Source organism: Primulina tabacum, chromosome 13, assembly GCF_025594145.1.
Source record: "Primulina tabacum isolate GXHZ01 chromosome 13, ASM2559414v2, whole genome shotgun sequence".
Lineage (NCBI taxonomy): Eukaryota > Viridiplantae > Streptophyta > Magnoliopsida > Lamiales > Gesneriaceae > Primulina > Primulina tabacum.
In genome coordinates, this window is record NC_134562.1 from 37,678,124 (window position 1) to 37,700,523 (window position 22,400).

A 22,400-nucleotide genomic window follows, 5' to 3' on the forward strand; every position below is an offset into this window, starting at 1 on the left:
TATTCTTTAATTTTATAAAATTTAAATATAAATTCAACTAAGAAAAAAAATTATGTGTGGTAAGAATGTATTAGACCCATAATTATACTTAGAAAATTAGATCCCTGACTCAAAGTAATCCAGGTTGGGTTAATCTATGTTATACTGTGAGTGTTTCTCCACCTATTTCAATATCATTAAATCATACGGACCTATCACATTTTTATGGAAGTTGACCTATATTTTTGGTTCACTAGATTTTTTATGTTTTGTGTTTTTGTCCATTTAGTATTCAAAGTTACATTTGATGTAGTACTTTGATTTTTTTAATTTTTTATTTTATTCCTATGTTGCAAAGTGCTAGCGTGACATCAAAAAATACTGAAGTGAGGCCGAAAATGATGATGTATCTCGAAGCACGTCAGCAATTGGACCAAAACAGTTCGAAATTAAAAGTTGGTGCATGAAAAACAAAATTTGTCAAGTTACTGGAACAAAACCCCAAATTATACAAGTTAATGAGTTTTTTTGAACTTTTTCACTGTAAGTCAGTAAACCCCATCAAATATTGTTTATTTGGAAAATCGATTTATTATATGTGACTTATGTAGCGAAAATGAATTAACATCTAAATGCTTATAAGGAAAAATAATGGAGAAAAGTAAAGAAAAATGTCACACAATATTCAAAATAGGAAGAAAAAAAAAAGTAGCTTTTTCCCTCTATTTTATCTAAAAAAAAGTAATTAAGTTTATATTATATATGTAATATCGACTTTATTCTCATCACACGAGTAACATAGAAAAACATTGATTTCTAAGAAGCGTATTAAAACTAAATTTGAGAAATTAAATTACGAGACTAAAATCTAACACAAAACAATTTAAAAGATTAAAATTACAAATTTATCAAAACTGACTTCATATGTTTTGGTGATATATTTATTGTATCTATATTATACTATATTATTAAAGTTGATGAGCTTATAGTAAGTAATTGTTGTCTTGACTGATTTTTGATAAACCAAAAATACTCTTTTTCCTCAAATTACAAAATTTTATTTTTATTTAATAAAAAATGTCATTAAACCGATTTGAGTAAATTCACATTTTATCTATATATACCATACCAATTAAATATTTCTTTATCTTCGTATGAAATTTGAATTTCTAAATTATAATCATATCTGAGGATGTTCATTCGACTGAATATCACTCCTTCGTACCAAAGCGTGGTACATCAAGTACTATTGTTTAACAATCACACAATTGATTTTCAATTAGTTTGGTAGTTCAAAATTTAGCCAACCAATTTATAAATCTGTGGGGACCCGGACGCTAATCAAGTTCATAATCGTCATTAGGACAATTTAATCAATTATAATAAACAGGGTCTAAATTTTTTTTAAACGCGGAACGTAATGGAAATCATTTTAATATACATATCAGTATTCAAGCACAAGTTTGGTACTATATACAATCATTCAAAACTCAGGTTCAACAACTAGCTATCACGTGTCCAAACCCTATCTACCGCAACGTCAAAGTCCGTGGTCTCCACTCTATTCATGATCTCTCGTCATCTCCTCGACCCTGATCATGTCCCACCTGTTGTCATGCACACATACAAACACGACAACAGCCGGATAATTCCGGTGAGAATATAATCCCAGTATAAATCAACGAACATGCAATCATATGATAAACATAAAAGCATGGACAGATAACAGCAATATGTATCAAAATCTGAAACATAATCAATATAAAACTGTCGACAATGCTCGTGACTCCACGACTCAGACTAGACTCAATCCTAGTCTAGGGATCGCGGTTTCCAGACGTTGGCATTCCTATATCGACCAACAGTAATAGAAGAACTTCAATTCTATCCACGTCGATATAACCAAACATCCAGTGTCTTGACCTATCCGTCACAGACTGTGGCACAATCGCCAACACACTATCTTGTGACATCGTGCAATGTGCCCGTGGCGATCCCACCACTATCAGGCACTTCTGTCACAAGATCACTCGTCTAATACTCATCTATTACATGCTTCCTATAAATCAATAGAACAGCATATAATAATCAAATCAATGCATATAATAACAATAAGTATGTGATTTCGGGAAACCCAAGTATATCCTACTTGAGTCGATCTCCCAATACCACATTGACTTATACCTTTCGTTCGTAATCTCGATCTGAAGAAACGGAAGTTCTGAACTCAAGACTGTCTCTGTAAATCTGAAATGACGTATCGAGAATAATAATATCAACATTACATTCTCAATTCAATACTGGATCTGATTAATCTGAATTTAATTCAAATCATCGACATAACAGCACAATCTCAATATCCCCGTAAATAACATATCAACAAATATCAATTACAAATCATAACACATATCCGATACAATCTGTAATCAATCAATAATCTAAATCTGTCCGGTTTTCAGTCCATATAATCAGAAATTCATAACAATTCTATAATCAATCTGTTCTTCGATCTGACTTCGATTCTACGATGTTTAACATATCCAAAACACCATATATGAATCATATCAAATTCCTACAACATCATATTTTCAAATGATAGCAGAACTCAATAAAACTTACGTCCAGTTGTAGCTCGTAGCGAGAGGAGTACAGAACTGTGTCCGGATTCAAATTCTGATAATCGAATGTGGCAAAATCAATTTTCTAACGTGTAAGAAAACTTCAAGGATTTACAGGGACAACTCTCGGTTTCTTGGCTGAAGAAATGAAAGAAATTGGACATTTATATATATCAAAGTGCATGGTGGTGAGAAATGTCCCACTCAATCCAATATTGCACTTTAGCCCCTGAATTCTTCACTATTTGCAATTCAGCCCTCAATAATTACGAAATTGCCATCAAATTTAAATCAAGTATTTTTCACTTAATTACAAATTGTCATCAATAATATTTTCTTTTCGGAGTCTCATAAAATTGATAACATCTCGGACCTTACAAAATCATTGTCACGTCCCGAGACCGGAGCGTATGATACTGATGTTGTCTCACAATCATATAATTGCAAAACAACATAACAAGTCTCAGTAATATATAATTTCCAAATCAGTTTATATATTCATAAATAAAAAACATTTTTCCTTACATTTTCGAAATCATCACAAATTATTTTACAAAAGCATAATGTAAAACAGTAATAGCATATATAAACAGAAAATAAACATTGAGATTGAAATTTTGAAAGGTTTACCGCGAATCGATTGAAAATTCGGTTAACCGAGCCGAACCAAAAATCAAACCAAACTTATGGTTTTGTTATGTTAAAAATCGAAATATTTTTTGTTTTTCGGTTTAACTCAATTTCTATTTATTTTAATTTTTTATTTATTCATATTTATTTTTAATAAAATAAATAAAAATGATTCTAAAATTTTAAAAATGATTTAAAAAACAAAAAAAAAATTTTTGTTTGGTTTTGAAAACAAAGCTAAAAAAATGAACTGAACCAAAATCCGAAAATCCGAAAAACTTAAAACATCAAATCAAATTAATGGTTCGGTTTTCGGATCAAACCGATTTTTCGATTTCAGTTCTAGTGGTTAACCAAACTGATAATACATCTAAATTCATATCGTTCATAATATAAAAAAAACAATTATAAAAACTTTTTTAAAGTTTTAAATTTTAATATAATCTTTTTAACGCTAAATTTTTTTAATATGTATGAAATTTTTTAGCGTTCAATCATCGAGTGCTCATATATATTTCTAATATCAATAATTAGTTTAAAATTTCTAAAACTTAAATTCCAATAATAATTTTGTACTAATTATAAAAGTAATTTATTTTATAATACTTATATCATTAAATATTTCTAACTTAGTTACTATAATAAACAATAATTTTAAAATATGATAATTATATGTTGATAATACGTTCTCAAACTAATATATATAAGGTTTGAATTATTTTGCTTAAGTAGATGTCTGGTGTAAAAAAATCAAATGTAATAAACTTAAAAAGATCTAGTAATTGTGACATTGTCCAATTTTGTGCGAATCTCCAACCGAGCAATGAAAATTATATTTTTTTATTAGTTATAGTGTGAAGAAATATCATACAATATACATTGATTGTGTGAGGAGTATTACTTTTTATGTCGAAAGTAAATTGTTTATATATTTTTGTTTGGGAGAAAATTTATTGTTATATCTAAAAAAATATTATTTTTTATTATATGTATACATATGATCAGATCGACTAATTTACGAATATAGGTCCATGAGAAAGTTATACAGGAGACCAGCTCATAAACCTAAAACAAGATTATGTAAAATCTGGAAACCGGCCATATTCTATGAAAGGCTGCTCATTGGTTTCATTTATATATATATATATATATATATAATTTTGATATTATGAGTGTTTATTGATGAGTATTTTACTAAATTTTGTTTAATAAAAAATAATAAAAATTTATTTTATTAAATTTGTAATTTATTTATATCTACTATATCTTATCTATTTTCAAAAATCATTTAAATTTATAAAATATTTATTTATAGTTATCTATCAATATTATTAAATTTTTAGATATAATTCTTAATAAAAAAATTATTAAAAAAATCATTAATTTGAAATAATAAAAATTATCTAGATAATTATTTCAAAATACGTGCCATGACACAAGATACTAGTATAATAGAATATAATAATATCAAGTAAGTAATGATTCACTTACCAAACAACAGAAATCAAAGTCCTATAAATTTTACACATTATGTCCACCCACAACCACAAAATTTTCAAGCAAACCCTAGCTACGATCCTGCGACACCTCCAAAATTTTCCCTTGCAACCCTGAAAATGAAGAAATCTGCTTCCAATGTTGCTTTCTGGTGCCTACTGGTGGCTCTGGTCTGCGGAGCAAAGGAAACAACTGCCGTAGTCTGCAACGTGACAGAGCTCCGCCCGTGCCTGGCGGCAATAGTAGGCTCTGGCGTACCATCGGCCGAGTGTTGTGTGAAGCTAAGAGAGCAGGTGCCGTGCCTCTGCACCTACATCAAGGATCCAACCCTCGCTCCTTATATTAAGTCACCCAACACCCCAAAAGTTGCAGCCGCGTGCGGCGTCACCATCCCAAAATGTTGAATTTATTTTCCTATGAAATAAAATAGCCAAATTGGTTGTGCTCCGATCACTGTGTTCTTTAAGTTTGCGACCTTATTTCCGTTCACTGTTTATTTTATCAGAACTAAGAATGAAAGAAATGCAGGTAGCTTAAATTGAGGGACGAATCAGGGCTCTAGGTATTTTTCAAAGTGTGATTTTCATGCATACTATTTAATTTACTTTTAATAATTTATTAATATAAATAAATATAAATTAATTAAATATAAATATAAATTAATGAGTTAATTATTAAAACGTTTAAATAATTTAAAATTAAATAATATTAATACGTAAACATATGAATAGATTTATAAACGGATAATTGATGAAATGAAATAATTATATATTGTAAACAAAATGATACGAAATAGTGTATATTCAACAACATATATCCATAAAATGAACCTTTAAACATCTTAAAAAACAATGAAAGTTTTAACACTATCATCATTAATAACATATCATGTTAGCATTTTACACTACAATTTGTACAGTGGCATTGTCACAAGCTTATACTCATCCTATCTAATTAGGTCATGATGCTACCATTATTTCGATTCTACTTTAAGCAAAGTAATCATCAGGTAAATGTGTACGGTAAGTATTGAGTTAAATGTGTATGAGTGAGAATAATAATGAGATGATTGACCTCCTGAGAAGTTCTCGTGCGTACGTTACGCAACTTGATTTGGTTGACTAAGTGAGTCGTAAAAGAATGACATCAGATCTTAACGGATAATATTGTTTCTACTTGGGGACAAAGCCAGAAAGTGTAAAATCGATCTCTAAGGAATATTAGACAGTAGCAGTACCAACAAATAGACACGCGCATCTCCGGACTCATGAACCTAAAAATCCGACGTTTTAGAACCCAAATAGGTACACGCTACCACGAGTATAAAAAATAAAAGTTTTGTCTTGACCACGTAGGAGCTAGGAGCCAAGGAAATTACTAAGAAAATTGTGGCATCACTGGCGTGGATTGAAGCTTTAAAAGCAAGTGAAAAGGAAATACTGACTTTAATTAATATAATTTCTTTATTTTAAATATAAAATTATTCAAAAATTTCATTAACAGACTTTGCTTTTCAAAGGGTATTTCTAAAAATTATTATCTCTTCTAGAAACAATGAATATCTTATTGTTTAATACGTTCCAAGTCAATATAACAAAAAAAAATTGTAGTAAGACGACAAGACAAACAGAAAAAGTAATTAATTTGAAGTCTAGCACGTAAATTGACTGACTTTGCTAGCTATTTTATTCTTCGATTCACATTTTTCTTTTTAAAATAATAAATATTTTGCTCTTACCTGTCTTTAATTAATCGATTAATCCCATTTGGACAATTTCAAATTACAATTTTCAAATCAATTATAATTTTCTCTCCACAACCACCCCCCCCCCCCCCCCCCCCCCCCCCCGGACCCCGATCCTCGTACCATTGCGCCTTGAATTCTCCCATATAAATAAATCAGCACCAAACTCCACACCCCCTCTCCACACACACACACAAAGTTTTCGAGCAATGGAGATAATCTCATTCGATGGAAAGCAACAGGGGAGGAGGAGGGGATACAACCGATTGTCACCAACAAAACGAAGCTTGAAGATCGTGCGACTCAGGTCGAACTCGAAGCGCTCATGGAAGATGAGAATCGCCCCGAAGCTGCGGTTGATCAGGCTCGTCTCCCCTTTGAAACTGTGGTGGAGATTAAAGAACGCCTACGTTAACACGATGCTGAGATTGGCCAACAGCTCCAACACGGCCAACTCCGGGAACGTGTTCGGCGAGAAGAGAATCCCTAAAGCTCGCGGCGCCCCCGTTAGTCACTCAAGAAGTGAGTTCGAGAATAGACTCGTCCTTGAGATTTATAAGTCTATGGTGTCTTCCCTTGAATTGCATGGGCTACCATAATTTTTTACTTTATGCGTGGGCTCAATTTTAAATTTTCTTCTCCTTTTAGTTTCTCATTTCCATTTACGAATGGAAGTTGATCAAACCTTGTAAAAATCATTGCGTAAATTTCCATTCAAATAAAAAGACAACCTTCCTTCATCTTCCACGTGATATTTCAAAGTTTCATTCGCCAACTGTCGCTTTTAACGTCATATATAATCTATTTTTATTTTTTTGCCGATATATTTCTATTACTAAATATATTAATTACTTTCACCATTTTTTATCATATCAAATAAACGAAGAATTGATTTTTTTTAAAAAAAGTAGGTTTCCAATAATTTTTTTAATAGTTGTAAAATATGCACAAACTTAAATATATGTGACGAAAAGAAAATGTATTATAAGAAAATGATACCTTATATATCCTGCAAGTTAAATAAGTGAATCCTATCTTGTGGAACTCTTATTAAAAGTTTTAGCTTCAAAATATGATAATACAACCATTATTTTTGTAATGATGATCTAAGACAATTAGGTTTAAGGGCCAGGCACGTACCCATTATTGAATTATGAAGAGGTCATATTACAATTAGTTTGTTAAAAAAACTTTGATGAGATTATCATACACGTATCAATTTTGTCAGACCGATATTCGATCTAATCAAACTAATTAAAAAGTATTGTTTTTTATATCAAAAATATCATTTTTTACTGTTGATATTAGCTAAGTACTCGACTTATCTTATATATATAGATCCCTGATGTCATATCGAAGAAGACCTATTTCATTTCATTTCTCCACTAATTAATTAAGATATCAATTATTTTGTTTCTTAATGGTTATACCAAATTTAGTGCTCAAAACAACATTATAGAAATTTGTATTTTCAAAATAAAATGACTAAAATGATCCCACACACACAAATATTTATTGTATTTTTGTTTATCATAAACTCTTGTGAGACAGTTCACGAGTCTATACGAATCTTTTATCCAACCCGACCAATGAAAAAATATTCTTTTTTATGCTAAAAATATTAAATTTCTCTCTAAATATGAATTGGATCGACCCGTCTTACATAAAAAATATGTGAGACCATGTCACAAATTAAAAGTCATACTCGTTTTCTTTGTTTATTAGTGGGAATCACAAAATTAATTTTGGGACACTATGCAGAACAATCCCAAACATAACCTGAGAAGGGGCTTCCATATGGAAATAATTTCCAAAAATAACGTCCAGCACATTTAAAATCAATAACATATTTATAGGAGCTGGAAACTATTGTTCTACCAAATGTATCGTTAAAATAATATTCAACTAAAAAGTTTTAAATTTTTTAGAATAATTTCTCCTCCATAAATAACGTGCAAATTTTATCTTACAAAAAAATGTGGCTTTTGAGTTGCTGCTTCAATTTTAAAATATTTTTTAAGCTATTATATGTAGTAATTCAAATACTTATATTCAACTTCTTTGAAATTATTTTGTTTTGTTCACAATCTTCTCGATTTTGCGTATTGCTCCTTTCTTAGTAATTACCACCTTCTCGAAAGCAGCAACAATTCAATATTCAACGCTGGAATTTTAATAATAATAGTTGAAACTTGAAGCGCCGTGAATAGTGGGGATGTGATTTTGCATTAAATATTGTTTTAATTCTCCTACAAAGTCAATACGTAGACGTAAGATGGAAATTGTTTTTTTCCTGCTTCTCTCTCAGCCAATATACATAGAGATGGAACATAGAAATTAAATAAAGAATTATTACGTTTTAAAAAAGAAATATAAAATCTTTGACTTCAAAACAGTCCAAATCAAACACTAATGCTTTATTAAAACCAGCGGATCATGTCACACGCGATACATATGTTTTATAAAAAATTCGATAATGAAAATTAGTCATGAGTGAAGAGATTTAAAGTTTAATAAATAATATAGATGAAGATTTTTTTGGTATTAATTAATTTCAAATAGAGAATTAATCAATACGTGTGATTGAGAATCCAATTTAATTAATTTGAAACCCACTTTACCAAACACTATATACAGTGTTCCTATCTTGATTAATGGATAAGTAGGCTAAAATACTATTTTTATTAATTAAATCGGTATAAAAATTCATAAATTAAGTAATTATCGTTGGGAGATAGCTTTTAATATAGCCATGTGTTGAACAAAGTGAATGCAACAAGATGGTAAAGTACACTACAAGCTTAGTGCATCACAAGCCCCTACTATATATTGATATATATAGTATAGGTATGTGCAAAGGTCGAGATTTTCCGGTTTCGGGTTTTATATTTTTATACCTGAATCCAAAACAATATGGTTTACCTAGCTAAAAAATACCCGAACTAGCTACTCGTTCGGGCTCGGTTTGGGTTGGAATCCAAATTCTCCCACCCGAATGCCCACCCTTACATATAGTTACAGATACGAAATTGGATACAATCAGTCCGAGGTACTTCTTTTACTTGAAATATATATAGTGCAGAATAAATTAATGTATGATAGAATTTGAAAAGTTTGTCCCTATAAAAATTGAATTAGTTAAAGCTGTGGCAAATAGGCGACAATAGCGGCGAGATGACATGATTGAAGGGTTGGGGTTTTGCTTGAGATGCTTAAGAAAGCATTATTCCATCAACTTCACAATCGTTAGATAAAATATCATATTTTTAACTAATCCAACCTTTTGTTTGACAACACACCTCCTCCACCTTCCCATACGTGCATGCAACGTTAATTGGCAGCAACGACATCTCCCCACATTAGTCATTAGGGAAGGGACATAACTTTTCATTGCATGCATTTAAATAATTTACATATTTGTCTGGTGTATGATGGATTATAATTCATCAACAAATTATTCACTAATTTGTATCTAGAAAAATGTTTCTAGTTATTTAACAGCAGGAAATAAAATTTACGCTTTCTGTGAGCTTTCACTAAGGTAACATCCACATATTAGATATACGTTTTTTGGTCTTGTGATGCTCGTCGGCAAACTCGATTCCATTGAACAATTCCTCGTTCGGTTTTGCTTGCAGCCCTAATTAATAGTACAAACAACGCCTAGAACTGGAGCGAAGCACAAACATATTTCACTAAAATCTCCCCGCCACCTTTTTTGTTGAAATGCTTCCACTTCCAGCAATTGCATACAAGTATTCTCGCTGAATATAATGATGTATCCTGATGGAAACAGTTCAACGGTTTGATTCTTCCCAGTCTTACCCTATACCCTGATGCACCTGATAATTTCTTTCAAATGCTTATGATATATATATTCCCCCGCCTGTCCATAGTTTCCCTCTCAATTTGGGGTTTCACCAGGCGATTTCTGATTGCAAGATTGCTGTAGACATGCAGAAGAAGAGTTGTGCCAACGATGATTTCGCCGACGCCGACGAGAAGTCATCCGCGGCCTCCTCGGCTTTTGCGGCGCCGATACATTTCTCGTGGTGCAATCCGTTTGTTTTACCTTTGTCGCCCACCTGCATGAACTCCAATGCATCATCCTATTCCGCGCTATTTCAGAACTGCTCTTTGAATTCTACTTCCGACACCGCCTCTTTCGACGGAGACGGCGTTCCCGCTGACACGAAAGGCTTCAGTTCCGGCAGCATTCTCGAGTATCAGCAGCTTTACAACCGTTATACACTCTGCCTCGCTCAGCTTCACGATTCCATCGCGGAAGCTGACTCACTACGTCTGGAGAATGATGCTCTCCGCCTCTCCAACGCCGATCTCACTAACCGTGTAGCTGTACTCTTCTCTTGCGATCGCTTTCTCTGTGAATTCAACCGCCTCAACGTCGGTTCCCCCTCCGCAGCTCCGCGTGCTTCTCACATTGCCTCTCCTCAAGCTCTTTCTGAATATAATCGTGTCGAGCGGAAGAATACAGAAAGAGTGGCTCTTCCACAGAGCATTTCTGTGCGTTCTACTGGTTATCTGAAGATAAATCATTGCTCCGGTACGGAGACAACCCGTCGAAAACCAGCAAGTCAATCTATTCCAGAATCAGTGAGTCTGCTTCATCTCTAAACTTTCAGTGATGTGATCAACTGCTTGATGTATTATTTCTGCACCAAAGTTTCAAAATCAAATAAGGCGGGAATTTAATTTTCTAATACAAATAATTATTGAAATGATCGATTGTGTCTATACCTGATAATGCAATCTGATGTTCATTATCATAAAATTGTCTATGAGCATTTTTCAACTTTAAATCATTTTTTGTTCGTATTTTGACATAAAACATGAAAAAGGAGAGCGATGTAGTTGTAAAAAAGTGCGAATGGTTTTTCGCTAGTGTTAAAAATTATGGATTTGGCTATGATTTTATCCCAAAAGTAAGTTCGTCGTATATAAAACTTTAAAAACTTAATTTAATTGACGTGAGCATCTAACATGTATTTCACGCTCAAAAATGAACACAGTGAAATTTACAAGATATTAGCGAGTGATCTACGAGGACAATCCGAAACGTAACAGTAGGATTGAGCTTTAATACTTTGGTAAGAATATGAACTTGCCAATTCTCAAGAACTCAATCCCACGACATCTAACAATATATTTACATGTGGAAGGCGCCAATAAGTGAATGTATTCTTTTTCACTAATCTTGATCTCTTGCTTCTTTAAATCTTGAGCACTGCCTACCAATAAATTTTCTAGCGACTATCATAAAATCTAAAATACATCTGCTCGTTTCTTTTTGTTGGTTTGGCTACACCGCACATGATTTTTATCTCAATTCTCTTCTCATGTATTATATAACCATGAATTTTCTCTGGATCGGAGCAGCAAAGAGTGTATGTACCATTGTCGAAAAAGGAAGAAGAAGCACTGGAATTCGATGTGTACAGCCAAGGCATGTTCAAAACCGAGCTGTGTGACAAATGGCAGGAGACTGGCACCTGTCCATACGGGGAGAACTGCCGATTCGCCCACGGAATCAACGAATTGAGGCCAGTGATCAGGCATCCACGATACAAAACTGAGGTTTGCCGAAAGGTGCTCACGGGCGATGTCTGCGCGTATGATCACCGCTGCCACTTCCGCCACTCTCTTACCGAGCAGGAGCGCCTCATTGCAGCAACTACACCGCGATGATCAATGAGAGTAAGGCAATCGAATTTTTGGTGGGTTTACGTACATCTGTTGATTCATGTTATACTTGTTTTCTTGGTTGAAAATGTTCACGCAATACTGGGTGCATTTATGCGTGGTAGAATAAACAAATTTTAAATTTTATGTGCATTATTTTTCTAAAATATAAGTTTTATCATCCCTCTTCTTGAGACCCATAAAATCGTCAACGCTTGCTCCATTTTCTGGATCAGCCCACTTAATACGTTATCTCTCGCAGTTGTCCATACACATCCAAGAACGTACATTCCCTCCTGTTGTGATAAATATGTAAAACACGCATAGTTTAATATTTTCTTCATTGTAACTAAATAAAATGCACAACGTTGACAAATATTGATTCATTTATCAAGCAAACGGAATTACGCAAATGATTTTCACTCGGATTACAAACGATGGATATTCTCGTTGATTCAAACTTCAGTGGCCAAAATAACCCGTCTTTAATGAAAATACCATCTAAGACCCCAAGTTTCTGGTTGGAGTCACTTGCGGTTGCTGTTAAAATATTTTTTAAAAAAAAAAAAACATAATCGACAGCATATTTACTCAAGAAACCATCAATTAGCGTCATTTCATTCAAACATCATCTTACTTCTGCGGTTTGTATTTGTGCATTCCCCTAACCACACACAAGAATAACATTTTAAAGCAGTGTACGTGATATATTTGAGGCAGGGGGTTTAGAGTGATGGAAAAATACCAGTTCAGCACATTTTCGAATCGGAAGATCGATTGAACCCATATGTTTAAAACAAATAAAGGGAACGCTTTCGAGTGAAGCGACTGTACTCTCCTTGATCATAGTGGCAAAAGTAACACAGGGCAAGGAATGAACTCAACCAACAAGTTTGCATCTATATGTTTGGAATGGATGGCCTCCATACTCATAACAACAAGATCCATGTTCATCTCATCAGCAACCTCTCCAAGAATAGCTGTTGGCTTGTTTCCATCCCCAAGTCGCTCCAACAGCTTGAATTCTTGGTAGCCACCTGTGCATAAAATATAAACAATCAAGAACAGGTTCCCACGTATGCAGTTTTTTGATAGCTGCAAGGGGAATTGCTTGAGCGTTTGTTTTTGTGATGTCTCTCAAAAATTCATTTTATGCAACAGAATGAGCTTCCCAGATAGTTTATACAAAATCGTGAGTACATGGAAGAAATAATTACTATTGAAATCCATTTAGTGATCACGAGTTCAGTGAGGCATGTCTGTGAGGTAGCACATGTAGACTCACCAACATTCATTAGCAAGTACCAAACAAGTTTAGGACATGTAGTTCTAGATAACATTATTCGCGCACAAACCCACCTTCAGATAAATGCCATCGAATGCTGGCCAGCTGAGTATCATGTTCTGAGAGTGATTCCTTCTCCTTTTCATCAATGACTGCAAAATACATAGAACTCTAGATTTCTAGAATCTTAGTTTATCATGTGCAAGTTTTACCCTTCTAGCTCAGATTCCATGAAATTTGAATATAAAAAATTATGGAGGAAGAACAAAGTTTATACCTATAACTGTAATCTCAGCCCCATATTTCTTTGCCAAAGCAGCAGTGGTAGCCGTGGCCTATCAAACAATAATGAAAAAAGAATGGACATTTGAAAAGCCAAAAAAAAAAAATCCATGTTGTTTTCTGATGCCAAATGACTCCAATAATCCAAGAATGCAATCTGAGAAATGGCGTCATAGCAACTCACTAGCATCAAAGTGGAGTAAGAACCACCAAAAATATTAACAGAAAAAAATGTTAAAACCCTTCTAGCTTGAGAAACATAAACCAATAGAAAAACCTGCTTTGTACCCTCAGAGAGGCGAGGGTTACGATCTATAACAGGCAGGAGCAACTGCTTGAACTCGGTAAACGTATTTGCTTCAAGACTGGCTTCAGATTCCTCTGGTTTTGACTTTACTGAAAGAGAACATCAAATTTTATTTGAGTGCGGTTGGGTTTCACACATCAACAAAACCAGATAATCGAGGTAGCAGATAAAGTGGATCGAAATCCCCGAACAGCAATGCAAATATCATGAAAAGTTGATAGTGACTAAAACACAGCAATGCTGCATCAAGAAACTCAAGAAATTAACAGAAAACAAAAGGTGCCTAATTTATAAATATAAAAATAAACAGGAGACTCCTTCACCATTCAGCGCCTGAGGACCCAGGTAGATGCTGGGCTGGTTCGCGCTCACCCAAGTTTCAAAATTCCAGTTTTTAGTTAGCATTTTTTTTCAAGAATTAATCTCCCCCTCGCCCCCCGCGTGCACTCGAGCTCCAACTACGTCTCTGGGTTGGGCTAGCAATTCAGCACGATCAATCAGATAAAATCATATTTCCATATGGTTTTATAAACCACCTACCTTTGACCGAGGGCCTCAAAAACTTGGGGGAGAGTGGAATATTACGGAGTTTAATCTTCCTCGAAGAAGAAGAAGACAGAACTATTGGAAGCAAAGAAGTGGATTGAATGAAGAAGGAAGTAGAATTGAAGAAGGTTTCTGTGGGTTCGAAAAGAAGTGGAAGCGGCAAGTGCGAGACGGCCATTGAATGTTATTGGAGTACTTGTGAGTGCAGCAGCGAAGCTAAACCCTGATGGTGGTGAAGGGTCCAAAGCCTAATGAAATGAGATTAAATAACACAAATGCCCCTCATTTCTACCTATATAGCACTAGTCTTCCTTCTCTTTTTTTTTTTAATAACCAAGATAATTATATTAAACCAAATCCCAAATAATTCCAGAGAAAATTGAAGTAGAAGAGAAAATGACCCTTTCTAACATGGACCCTTTCTTACATATCATATATGGGAACAGTTTCTTTAGTCAAAACATGATCAACTTAATTTCTAGAATTGAAGAAGGTTTCAGACGGAGGACTCGGATGCATCACAGATGTCGCGGCAGGTGGCAGCTATTGATCTGATATCCGACGACGACCGTTCTGTTGCGGCAGACTCCTGGTCCATCAAGAGCGACTATGGTAGCACTCTCGATGACGCCCAGCGTCACGTGGACGCCGCCGAGGCCCTCTCTGCCGCTTCTTTTCGAGCCTCCTCTGACTACAAGTCCTCTCTCATACCCACAATTTTGTTTTTTTTGTGTAGAATTGATCTATGCTTGATAAGGGAGGATGTAGCGGGAGAAATACAGGAACCTGAAACAAAGAAGATCGGGCTAAATTACGTTTATAGATTTACCGGCTCATTAGTCTATTTTGTCATTTGCATGGTTTTTTCGGGAAAAAAATATTTGCTCGGAAATACTTCCCTTCTTCTTTAAAGACTTGAATTTAGTTGTTGGTATCCTTTAGAATCGAGTTACTTCCCTGGGGGATTTATTCTACGAACTTATTCATAGATCGATTATGATTTACTATGATAACAGACAAGTGGATTTGGTGCATGGTAAAGTAGAAACTATTAGTGTATAGTAAACAGAGGGTTCCTAAACTAGCTGGTGGTAAAATTAAATTTTTGCTGCTGTGATTTCATATCAGGATGTCTTTTTGTTGTTGATCTTCAATTCTGGGATTGAAAATTTTCAATCTTTTGATGAGCAGTTATGATAAAGATGAATCAGATCCGGACGCAGTTCCTTCAATGCTGGGCTTTCAAAGTTATTGGGATGCCACATATGCGGATGAATTGGTGAATTTTCGGGAACATGGCCATACTGGTGAAGTTTGGTAGATATGAACTTAAACATTTGCATGTTTTGTTGTCTTATGTTTGTTGTTGAGTACGTTCAACTTGATTGCCTCTGATTTCTGTTTATCTCGTGGAAGAGGATACAAGGTGATTATTTTTGGGAGTTTGTGCTGATAAGTCATTCGGTAACCTTCGACAAGGACCTGAAAAATACTTCAAAGTATTGAGCTTTGTTTATGAAGACTACGGTGACATGGATGGATTACCGCGTTCGAACTCGCTTTTGTGTATTTATTTTGACTTCGGGCAATCACTTAGAAGCTCCAGGGTGATGTCTCATCCTTCCCTCCGTGTTTTTCATTTAAAAGGTTCTGGAAGAAATGATGGGACCTTGTAACTGTTAAAAAATCATGCTATCTCTTCTTGGTTATCTGTTCACTTTATTATGTATTGATGTGATGCAGTGTACCAATTGATTCTGAAGTTTTTCCACCAAGTTTTCCTGTGGTTATATAGTCTAGAAATTAGGATTTACCACCCCGTGAATCTTAAAATTATCTTGGCCCATAAGAGGAAGCACTAAATTATAACACTGAAGAGGGAATATAATTACATGATGCTGAGCTTCTTTATTTTCTCCTCATGTTTCCTGTGCATTCTTCTAAACAATATTCTGCAACACCTCGTATTGTAGGTTTGGAGCTGATGTAATTGAAAAAGTTGCTTCCTGGACTAAAAACTTATGTCTTGAAATGTCTCAGTGTCACTTGCAAAATCATAATAATAAAAATCATTTGATTGCTGGGCAGTCTGAAAAGGACTTGTCTAGCTGGAGTGTTCTGGATGTTGGGACTGGTAATGGTTTGCTTCTCTAGGAGCTTGCTAAGAAGGGGTATGGATAGATGACAGCAATTAGCCATTCTGCTTGCTGTTATATATAAGTATATAACTTGAACAGCTATATTTGAATTTTTTAAGAAATATCTACCACTTCTTTTGGGCATGTTTCTTTTGATAGTATATGCAGAATATGAAAATACTGGTCCTTTTTATTGCTGTGATTGCATTATTTTATGGTGACATTGAACTCGAGAAACTGAAAGGATTCTGTACTGATACTCACGGTAAATTTAGGGTCCGATTCCAGCAAGCGTCATTAGTACAGACACAGGGTTTTGAAATTGTCCTGAGCCTGAAATCACAAAGAAGACCGTTAGAAGGGGGCCAGGAGGGTGTCCTGGCGTAGCCCCTCCGACGCTCAAGTCAGTGACTGAGGATATATGGGGGGAGCAGCTAAGGGTGCTGCTGAAAACAATATAATCATCTTTTTATCATACGCTCAAACCTGGTATTTATAGGAGAATACCTGGGCTTGTCATGGGCCAGTCACCTGTGGGCCTTAGAGATGGGCCGGGAGTTTGGGCCGGATTTGATGGGTTCATCCATGGGGTATCACCAGGGATACCCCAGGTATGCTGTTTGGGCCGAAATTTGGATATGTTGTTCCAAACATATGGAAGAACATTCTGAACGGTGGAGATCGGATTCCGAGTACCCGAGCGAGAGAAATGAATTTCTGAACTTGGACATAATTTTGATGACTCGTGCAGAATTTTTGGGGAAGAATTTCGAAAATAATGGAGAGAAATTCGAAAATTGAGGTGTAAAATTTGAATGGGAGGGTCCTCCTATTTATAGGGGTTGGCTGCTATCCTGATCGTGTTTTATACTTGTGTTTAAAATTTGAATCAAACTTTAAATCTAGGATAATTATCATATCAAATCTTATATCTTTATCTGGTATCAATATCATATCAAATCTTATATCTTTATGTGGTATCAATATCATATCAAATATTAGATCTTTATCTGGTATCAGTATAATATCAAATCTTAGATATTGGTTTATCCCAAAATTAGGCTTATAATAAAAATTCTTATCTTCTGAAAAAAAATCGGGGTTTCACATCCCTCCCACCTTATGGAAAGTTTCGTCCTCGAAACTTGGGTTGGCTTGATCTTTGAATGATAAGAATATTCTTCTCGCATTCTTTATCTCGCGTGGCTTCCTTTCAGTATGATTAGAAAATCGTTTAAAATTCCTAAATCATATCCCAGTTATTCTTGTCAGACATCTTAATAACTAAAGTTTTGACTTACTTATACTTTCAATTATACTTGTAACATCATAATTTCTTATTATTACTTCTATTACTGCATCCAATGATATAACTTCTATTGAACCATAATTATTAGAATCATTGATTCTACAAAAACTTACTGTAACCCAATAGTCGCATATCTCATAATCATCATTTGATAAACTATTTGTCTAATGAGAAAGGAAAACCCAAATAAAAACCTTTTGAAATCCAAATGTAGCCCAATAATGTAACTCTAACTGAAATCCAAAAATCAATATCAACTTTTCTATTGAACATTTAATATAAAGACTAGTCTCATAATCAATCCAATATAAATCCCAAAAATCATTTCTTAAATTTTATATCAACCATGTAATGCATAAGCTGGATTCCAATTATTATTGTTTCCTTTTCCAATGTTTGTAGTAATATAAAATCCCCAAAAGTCAAACTATAACCAAATACGGTCAACTTTAAGTAAACCTCAAAAATATTATCTTAAAAGATAAAAATCAAAATTCCAATTGATCATTTCACATAAACTCTAATCTCAATTTTCTTTTCTCATACTAAATCCTAATTTCCCATCAGGACCATGAAACTGGTTTTGCTTAACAATTTCTCAAAGCAACATTTGCATCTTCGACGAGAATTGATGTCAGAGGAACACAAATCGAAATTTTCGGTACATCCTGGTAGTACTAAGATGTATAAAGACTTGAAACAAAATTTTTGGTGGAATGGTATGAAGAAAGATGTGGCAGAATTTGTTGCGCGGTGTTTGGTATGCCAGCAGGTTAAAGCGGAACATCAGTGACCGGGAGGGCTTCTACAACCCTTGATAATTCCAGAATGGAAGTGGGAACATATATTCATGGACTTCGTGGTGGGACTACCGAAGGTAAATCAAGGGCATGACGCAATTTGGGTGATAGTGGATAGATTGACTAAATCTGCCCACTTCCTACCCGTACGCATGAACTACAACCTGGACAAGCTAGCAACCCTCTACATGGACAACATAGTAAGACTTCATGGCGTCCCAGTCAGCATCTTATCTGACAGAGATCCAAAGTTCGCAGCAAAATTTTGGAGGAGCTTCCAACAAGCAATGGGCACGAAGGTGACACTTAGCACTGCCTATCATCCTCAGACGGACGGACAGACTGAAAGAACCATTCAGACATTGGAAGACATGCTGAGAGCCTGCGCACTAGATTTCAGTGTCAACTGGAGCAAGAACCTACCCCTCATTGAATTCGCCTACAACAATAGTTACCACAGTAGCATCGGCATGGCACCGTACGAGGCTCTGTACGGCCGAAAGTGTCGGTCACCATTATATTGGGATGAAGTTGGAGAAAAAGCAGTCACGGGACCAGAGTTGATCCAAATCACTATAGAGAAGGTTTCAATAATCAAGGAACGCCTCAAAGCAGCCCAAGATCGACAAAAAAGTTGGGCCGACACGAAGAGACGACCCTTAGATTTTCAAGTTGGCGAAAAAGCATACTTAAAGGTTTCACCAATGCGAAGAGTCTCAAGATTTGACAAAACCGGTAAGCTGAGTCCAAGATACGTGGGTCCTTTTGAAATTCTAGACAAGGTCGGTACACTTGCATACCGATTAGCTTTACCCCCAAATCTTTCAAGGGTTCACAATGTTTTCCATGTGTCACAATTAAGAAGATATATATCAGACCCATCCCACATTCTGGAGGCAGAACCCTCAGTGAATGAAGGGAAACTAAATGAAGATCTAGTGTATGAGGAAGTCCCAATCCGAATCGTGGACTCGAAAGATCAAGTCCTGAGGCGAAGAACCATCCCTTATGTCAAGGTCCAATGGTCAAACCATACAGCTCGAGAAGCCACGTGGGAGCTAGAGGAGAGGATGCGCCAACTCTACCCATACCTCTTTGCAGATTTCTCGGAACCAAGTTTCGTCCTCGAAACTTCTTATAAGGAAAGAGGGATGTGAGGCCCAAGCCCTTGAGCCCAATTATAACTTTGGCCCAACTTTGTCCTAGGTATATAAAACTTATAACCCTTCACTTTTCTCAGAATACACTACGTTAAAAAAATATAATTCTCTCAACTCTCAACTCTCTCTCAAGTTCTCTTGGAGTCAACCTTAATTTCAATACTAGCGAAAGATTGTAAGTGGAACGTATATTTTCCTGATATGTTATAATATTTATCTTCATGATATTTTAAGTTTGAATATATGATGTATTGCATGTTGATCATTTTCAACAAATATTTTCGTTGATGTCTTGATCTTGTTTGTGACCTTGTCTAGTAGGGTAAACTAGACACTTATGATCCAGTCTGGGGAGTTAAGCCAGACATTCATGATCCAATCTGGGGAGTTAAGCCAGATAAATATGATCCAGTCTGGGGAGTTAAGCCAGATATTATGATCCAATCTGGGGAGTTAAGCCAGATATTTGACATTGATTGTTTTATGTTTTAGATCTACTTGTGAATAAGTTTCTAAAGATATGATCTAGTGATAACAAAATGTTATAATGGCTAGAAAATTTATAATCCTTTGTTTTTGAATAAGTTGAACATTAGATTTGTTCTTTTGTCATTGGTTTGTAAGACAATGAATTCGTTGAATAAATTCTACTTTGGAATAAAAATGTTGTTTAGGCTTAGTGTTCTTGGTTTATTTAATTATTGAATTTTTAAGAACATTGCCGATGTTCATGCCATGCATCTCGGGGCGGATGAACCCATCAAGATCCGGCCCAAACTCCCGGCCCATCTCTAAGGCCCACAGGTGACTGGCCATGACAAGCCCATGTATTCTCCTATAAATACCAGGTTTGAGCGTATGATAAAAAGATGATTATATTGTTTTCAGCAGCACCCTTAGCTGCTCTTCCCATATATCTTCAGTCACTGACTTGAGCGTCGGAGGGGCTACGCCAGGACACCCTCCTGGCCCCCTTCTAACGGTCTTCTTCGTGATTTCAGACTCATGACAATTTCAAAACCCTGTGTCTGTATTAGTGACGCTTGCTGGAATCGGACCCTAAATTTCCTGTGAGTATCATGTACTCTTTAGACTGAACCAGTAGAGATAATTATATATACTTGGCTAGGTGTTAACACGTCTACACTCACTTATACCTTGGTGATGTAGTATTAGTTTACCGCTGACCAATAGTAATTTACCATCTTCTTAGATGATATTTTATATAAATATAACTTAAAAATTCCACTTTATAGAATCCAGGGGGTTCACAGTGATTTAACTCTAAGAGAAGGATCTAATGATCTCGATGCAACTCAAAAATACAGCTCGCAGTTACTTTAAATTGCTACACATTTTATCATTGCTTGCGCCGCTCGAAAGAAGTTCAGTTGTCTTCCAAGCAAATCATTTATCATTCCTTGTTTGCTCCTTATAATTCCTTTAAATTGCTACACATTGTATCATTGCTTGTGCCGCTCGAAAGAAGTTCAGCTGTCATTCAAGAAATTATAAATGATTTGCTTTAGGCTGACGATATCAAAGGAAGAGCTGTGCCTCTCAGGAACCGAACACTATTGCAGACCAAAACACAGGTAAAGATCCTCCTCCATTCCAATACATAGACCATATTCGCTCATATCCAACATTTACCTTTGGAGGATCAGTTGGATTGTGTGTTGCCACAGTGGCATTTCTAAAGGGACTAATTTTATGGGCAAAAAGATGTTTCTTATTACATGGACATACCACCTTGTGTCTGTAACAATATTTGTTAATGTGGAAATCTTGCAAGTAGTTACTTTGCGGAATGGCAACCTTACTTTGGATTAGACGGTGTTCTGGTAATTGAAGTATGCACGCGACTGATGTAGAATAGATGGTGATGTAGGAATTGTTGTTCTTGTGTACATTCATACTTTTCTTGAACCCATCTAAGAAATGCTCGATCTTTATCTGCTTGCTTTTGACTATGTTCATACCATGGTTGAATGCTTCTTTAACGTAGTTATTATTCACATTTTTTCCTATTTTTTCCCTTTTCGATGGTTCTGGTTTCGCTTATGCCACAAATTCGATTAAATAAAATCACTCACAAAATTAATATCTAATCGTTAATTCTGTCCTGGTCCTTCACTATGTATATCAATTAAAAAAATTTTTGCAAATCCTTTCGGAAGAAGAATTGTGCTCGTGATTTTGAACTGAGGGCATGTAGGTTTGTTTAGATATGAAAGGTTTTTCTTTATTTTATATTATTTTAAAATCACTTGAATTTAAAGAACATTGGAAATTTCCTAGCTGCATTTGAAAGAAACATTTAATATGCAAGTTACTTTGATGTCTAATTCCATATAATAATAAAACCATATGATTATTATTATTTTGTGTGATTTTAAGTTCAT

General features: G+C 34.9%; 3 protein-coding genes across 6 annotated transcripts; 2 read left to right on the forward strand and 1 right to left on the reverse strand.

Moving 5' to 3' along the window:
- Positions 1-10,047: 10,047 nt before the first annotated feature.
- Positions 10,048-12,464, forward strand: LOC142522322 (zinc finger CCCH domain-containing protein 15-like). The gene is made up of 2 exons (XM_075625626.1): positions 10,048-11,082; positions 11,866-12,464. The coding sequence occupies exons 1-2, from the start codon at positions 10,423-10,425 to the stop codon at positions 12,172-12,174; spliced, it is 969 nt and encodes a 322-aa protein (XP_075481741.1). The 5' UTR covers positions 10,048-10,422; the 3' UTR covers positions 12,175-12,464.
- A 170-nt stretch (positions 12,465-12,634) lies between these two features.
- On the reverse strand, positions 12,635-14,853 carry LOC142522323 (uncharacterized). The gene is made up of 5 exons (XM_075625627.1): positions 14,583-14,853; positions 14,013-14,131; positions 13,731-13,788; positions 13,528-13,605; positions 12,635-13,205 (listed from the first exon to the last, which is right to left on the reverse strand). The coding sequence occupies exons 1-5, from the start codon at positions 14,764-14,766 to the stop codon at positions 13,012-13,014; spliced, it is 633 nt and encodes a 210-aa protein (XP_075481742.1). The 5' UTR covers positions 14,767-14,853; the 3' UTR covers positions 12,635-13,011.
- Positions 14,854-14,987: 134 nt separating this feature from the next.
- LOC142522324 (uncharacterized) lies at positions 14,988-21,950 on the forward strand. Of its 4 annotated transcripts, XM_075625628.1 has the most exons (3): positions 14,988-15,285; positions 15,780-15,905; positions 16,562-21,950. In XM_075625628.1, the coding sequence occupies exons 1-3, from the start codon at positions 15,113-15,115 to the stop codon at positions 16,740-16,742; spliced, it is 480 nt and encodes a 159-aa protein (XP_075481743.1). In that variant the 5' UTR covers positions 14,988-15,112; the 3' UTR covers positions 16,743-21,950. The 4 variants fall into 4 exon arrangements, 1 of the variants encoding a protein (XP_075481743.1); XR_012814453.1 differs by having other exon boundaries at positions 15,143-16,195; positions 16,562-16,701; XR_012814454.1 differs by lacking the exon at positions 16,562-21,950 and adding an exon at positions 16,005-16,555 and having other exon boundaries at positions 15,143-15,905.
- Positions 21,951-22,400: the final 450 nt, after the last annotated feature.

Excerpts from the sequence above, each read along its gene's own strand:
- LOC142522322 (XM_075625626.1), top strand. The coding sequence starts at position 10,423 with ATGCAGAAGAAGAGTTGTGCCAACGATGATTTCGCCGACGCCGACGAG. Across the intron at positions 11,083-11,865 it reads GTCAATCTATTCCAGAATCA|CAAAGAGTGTATGTACCATT; the intron begins GTGAGTCTGCTT and ends GGATCGGAGCAG.
- LOC142522323 (XM_075625627.1), bottom strand. The coding sequence starts at position 14,766 with ATGGCCGTCTCGCACTTGCCGCTTCCACTTCTTTTCGAACCCACAGAA. Across the intron at positions 13,789-14,012 it reads TCTCTGAGGGTACAAAGCAG|GCCACGGCTACCACTGCTGC; the intron begins GTTTTTCTATTG and ends ATTGTTTGATAG. Across the intron at positions 13,206-13,527 it reads TCGATGGCATTTATCTGAAG|GTGGCTACCAAGAATTCAAG; the intron begins GTGGGTTTGTGC and ends TTTTATGCACAG.
- LOC142522324 (XM_075625628.1), top strand. The coding sequence starts at position 15,113 with ATGTCGCGGCAGGTGGCAGCTATTGATCTGATATCCGACGACGACCGT. Across the intron at positions 15,286-15,779 it reads CGAGCCTCCTCTGACTACAA|TTATGATAAAGATGAATCAG; the intron begins GTCCTCTCTCAT and ends TTTGATGAGCAG. Across the intron at positions 15,906-16,561 it reads GGCCATACTGGTGAAGTTTG|GTTTGGAGCTGATGTAATTG; the intron begins GTAGATATGAAC and ends CTCGTATTGTAG.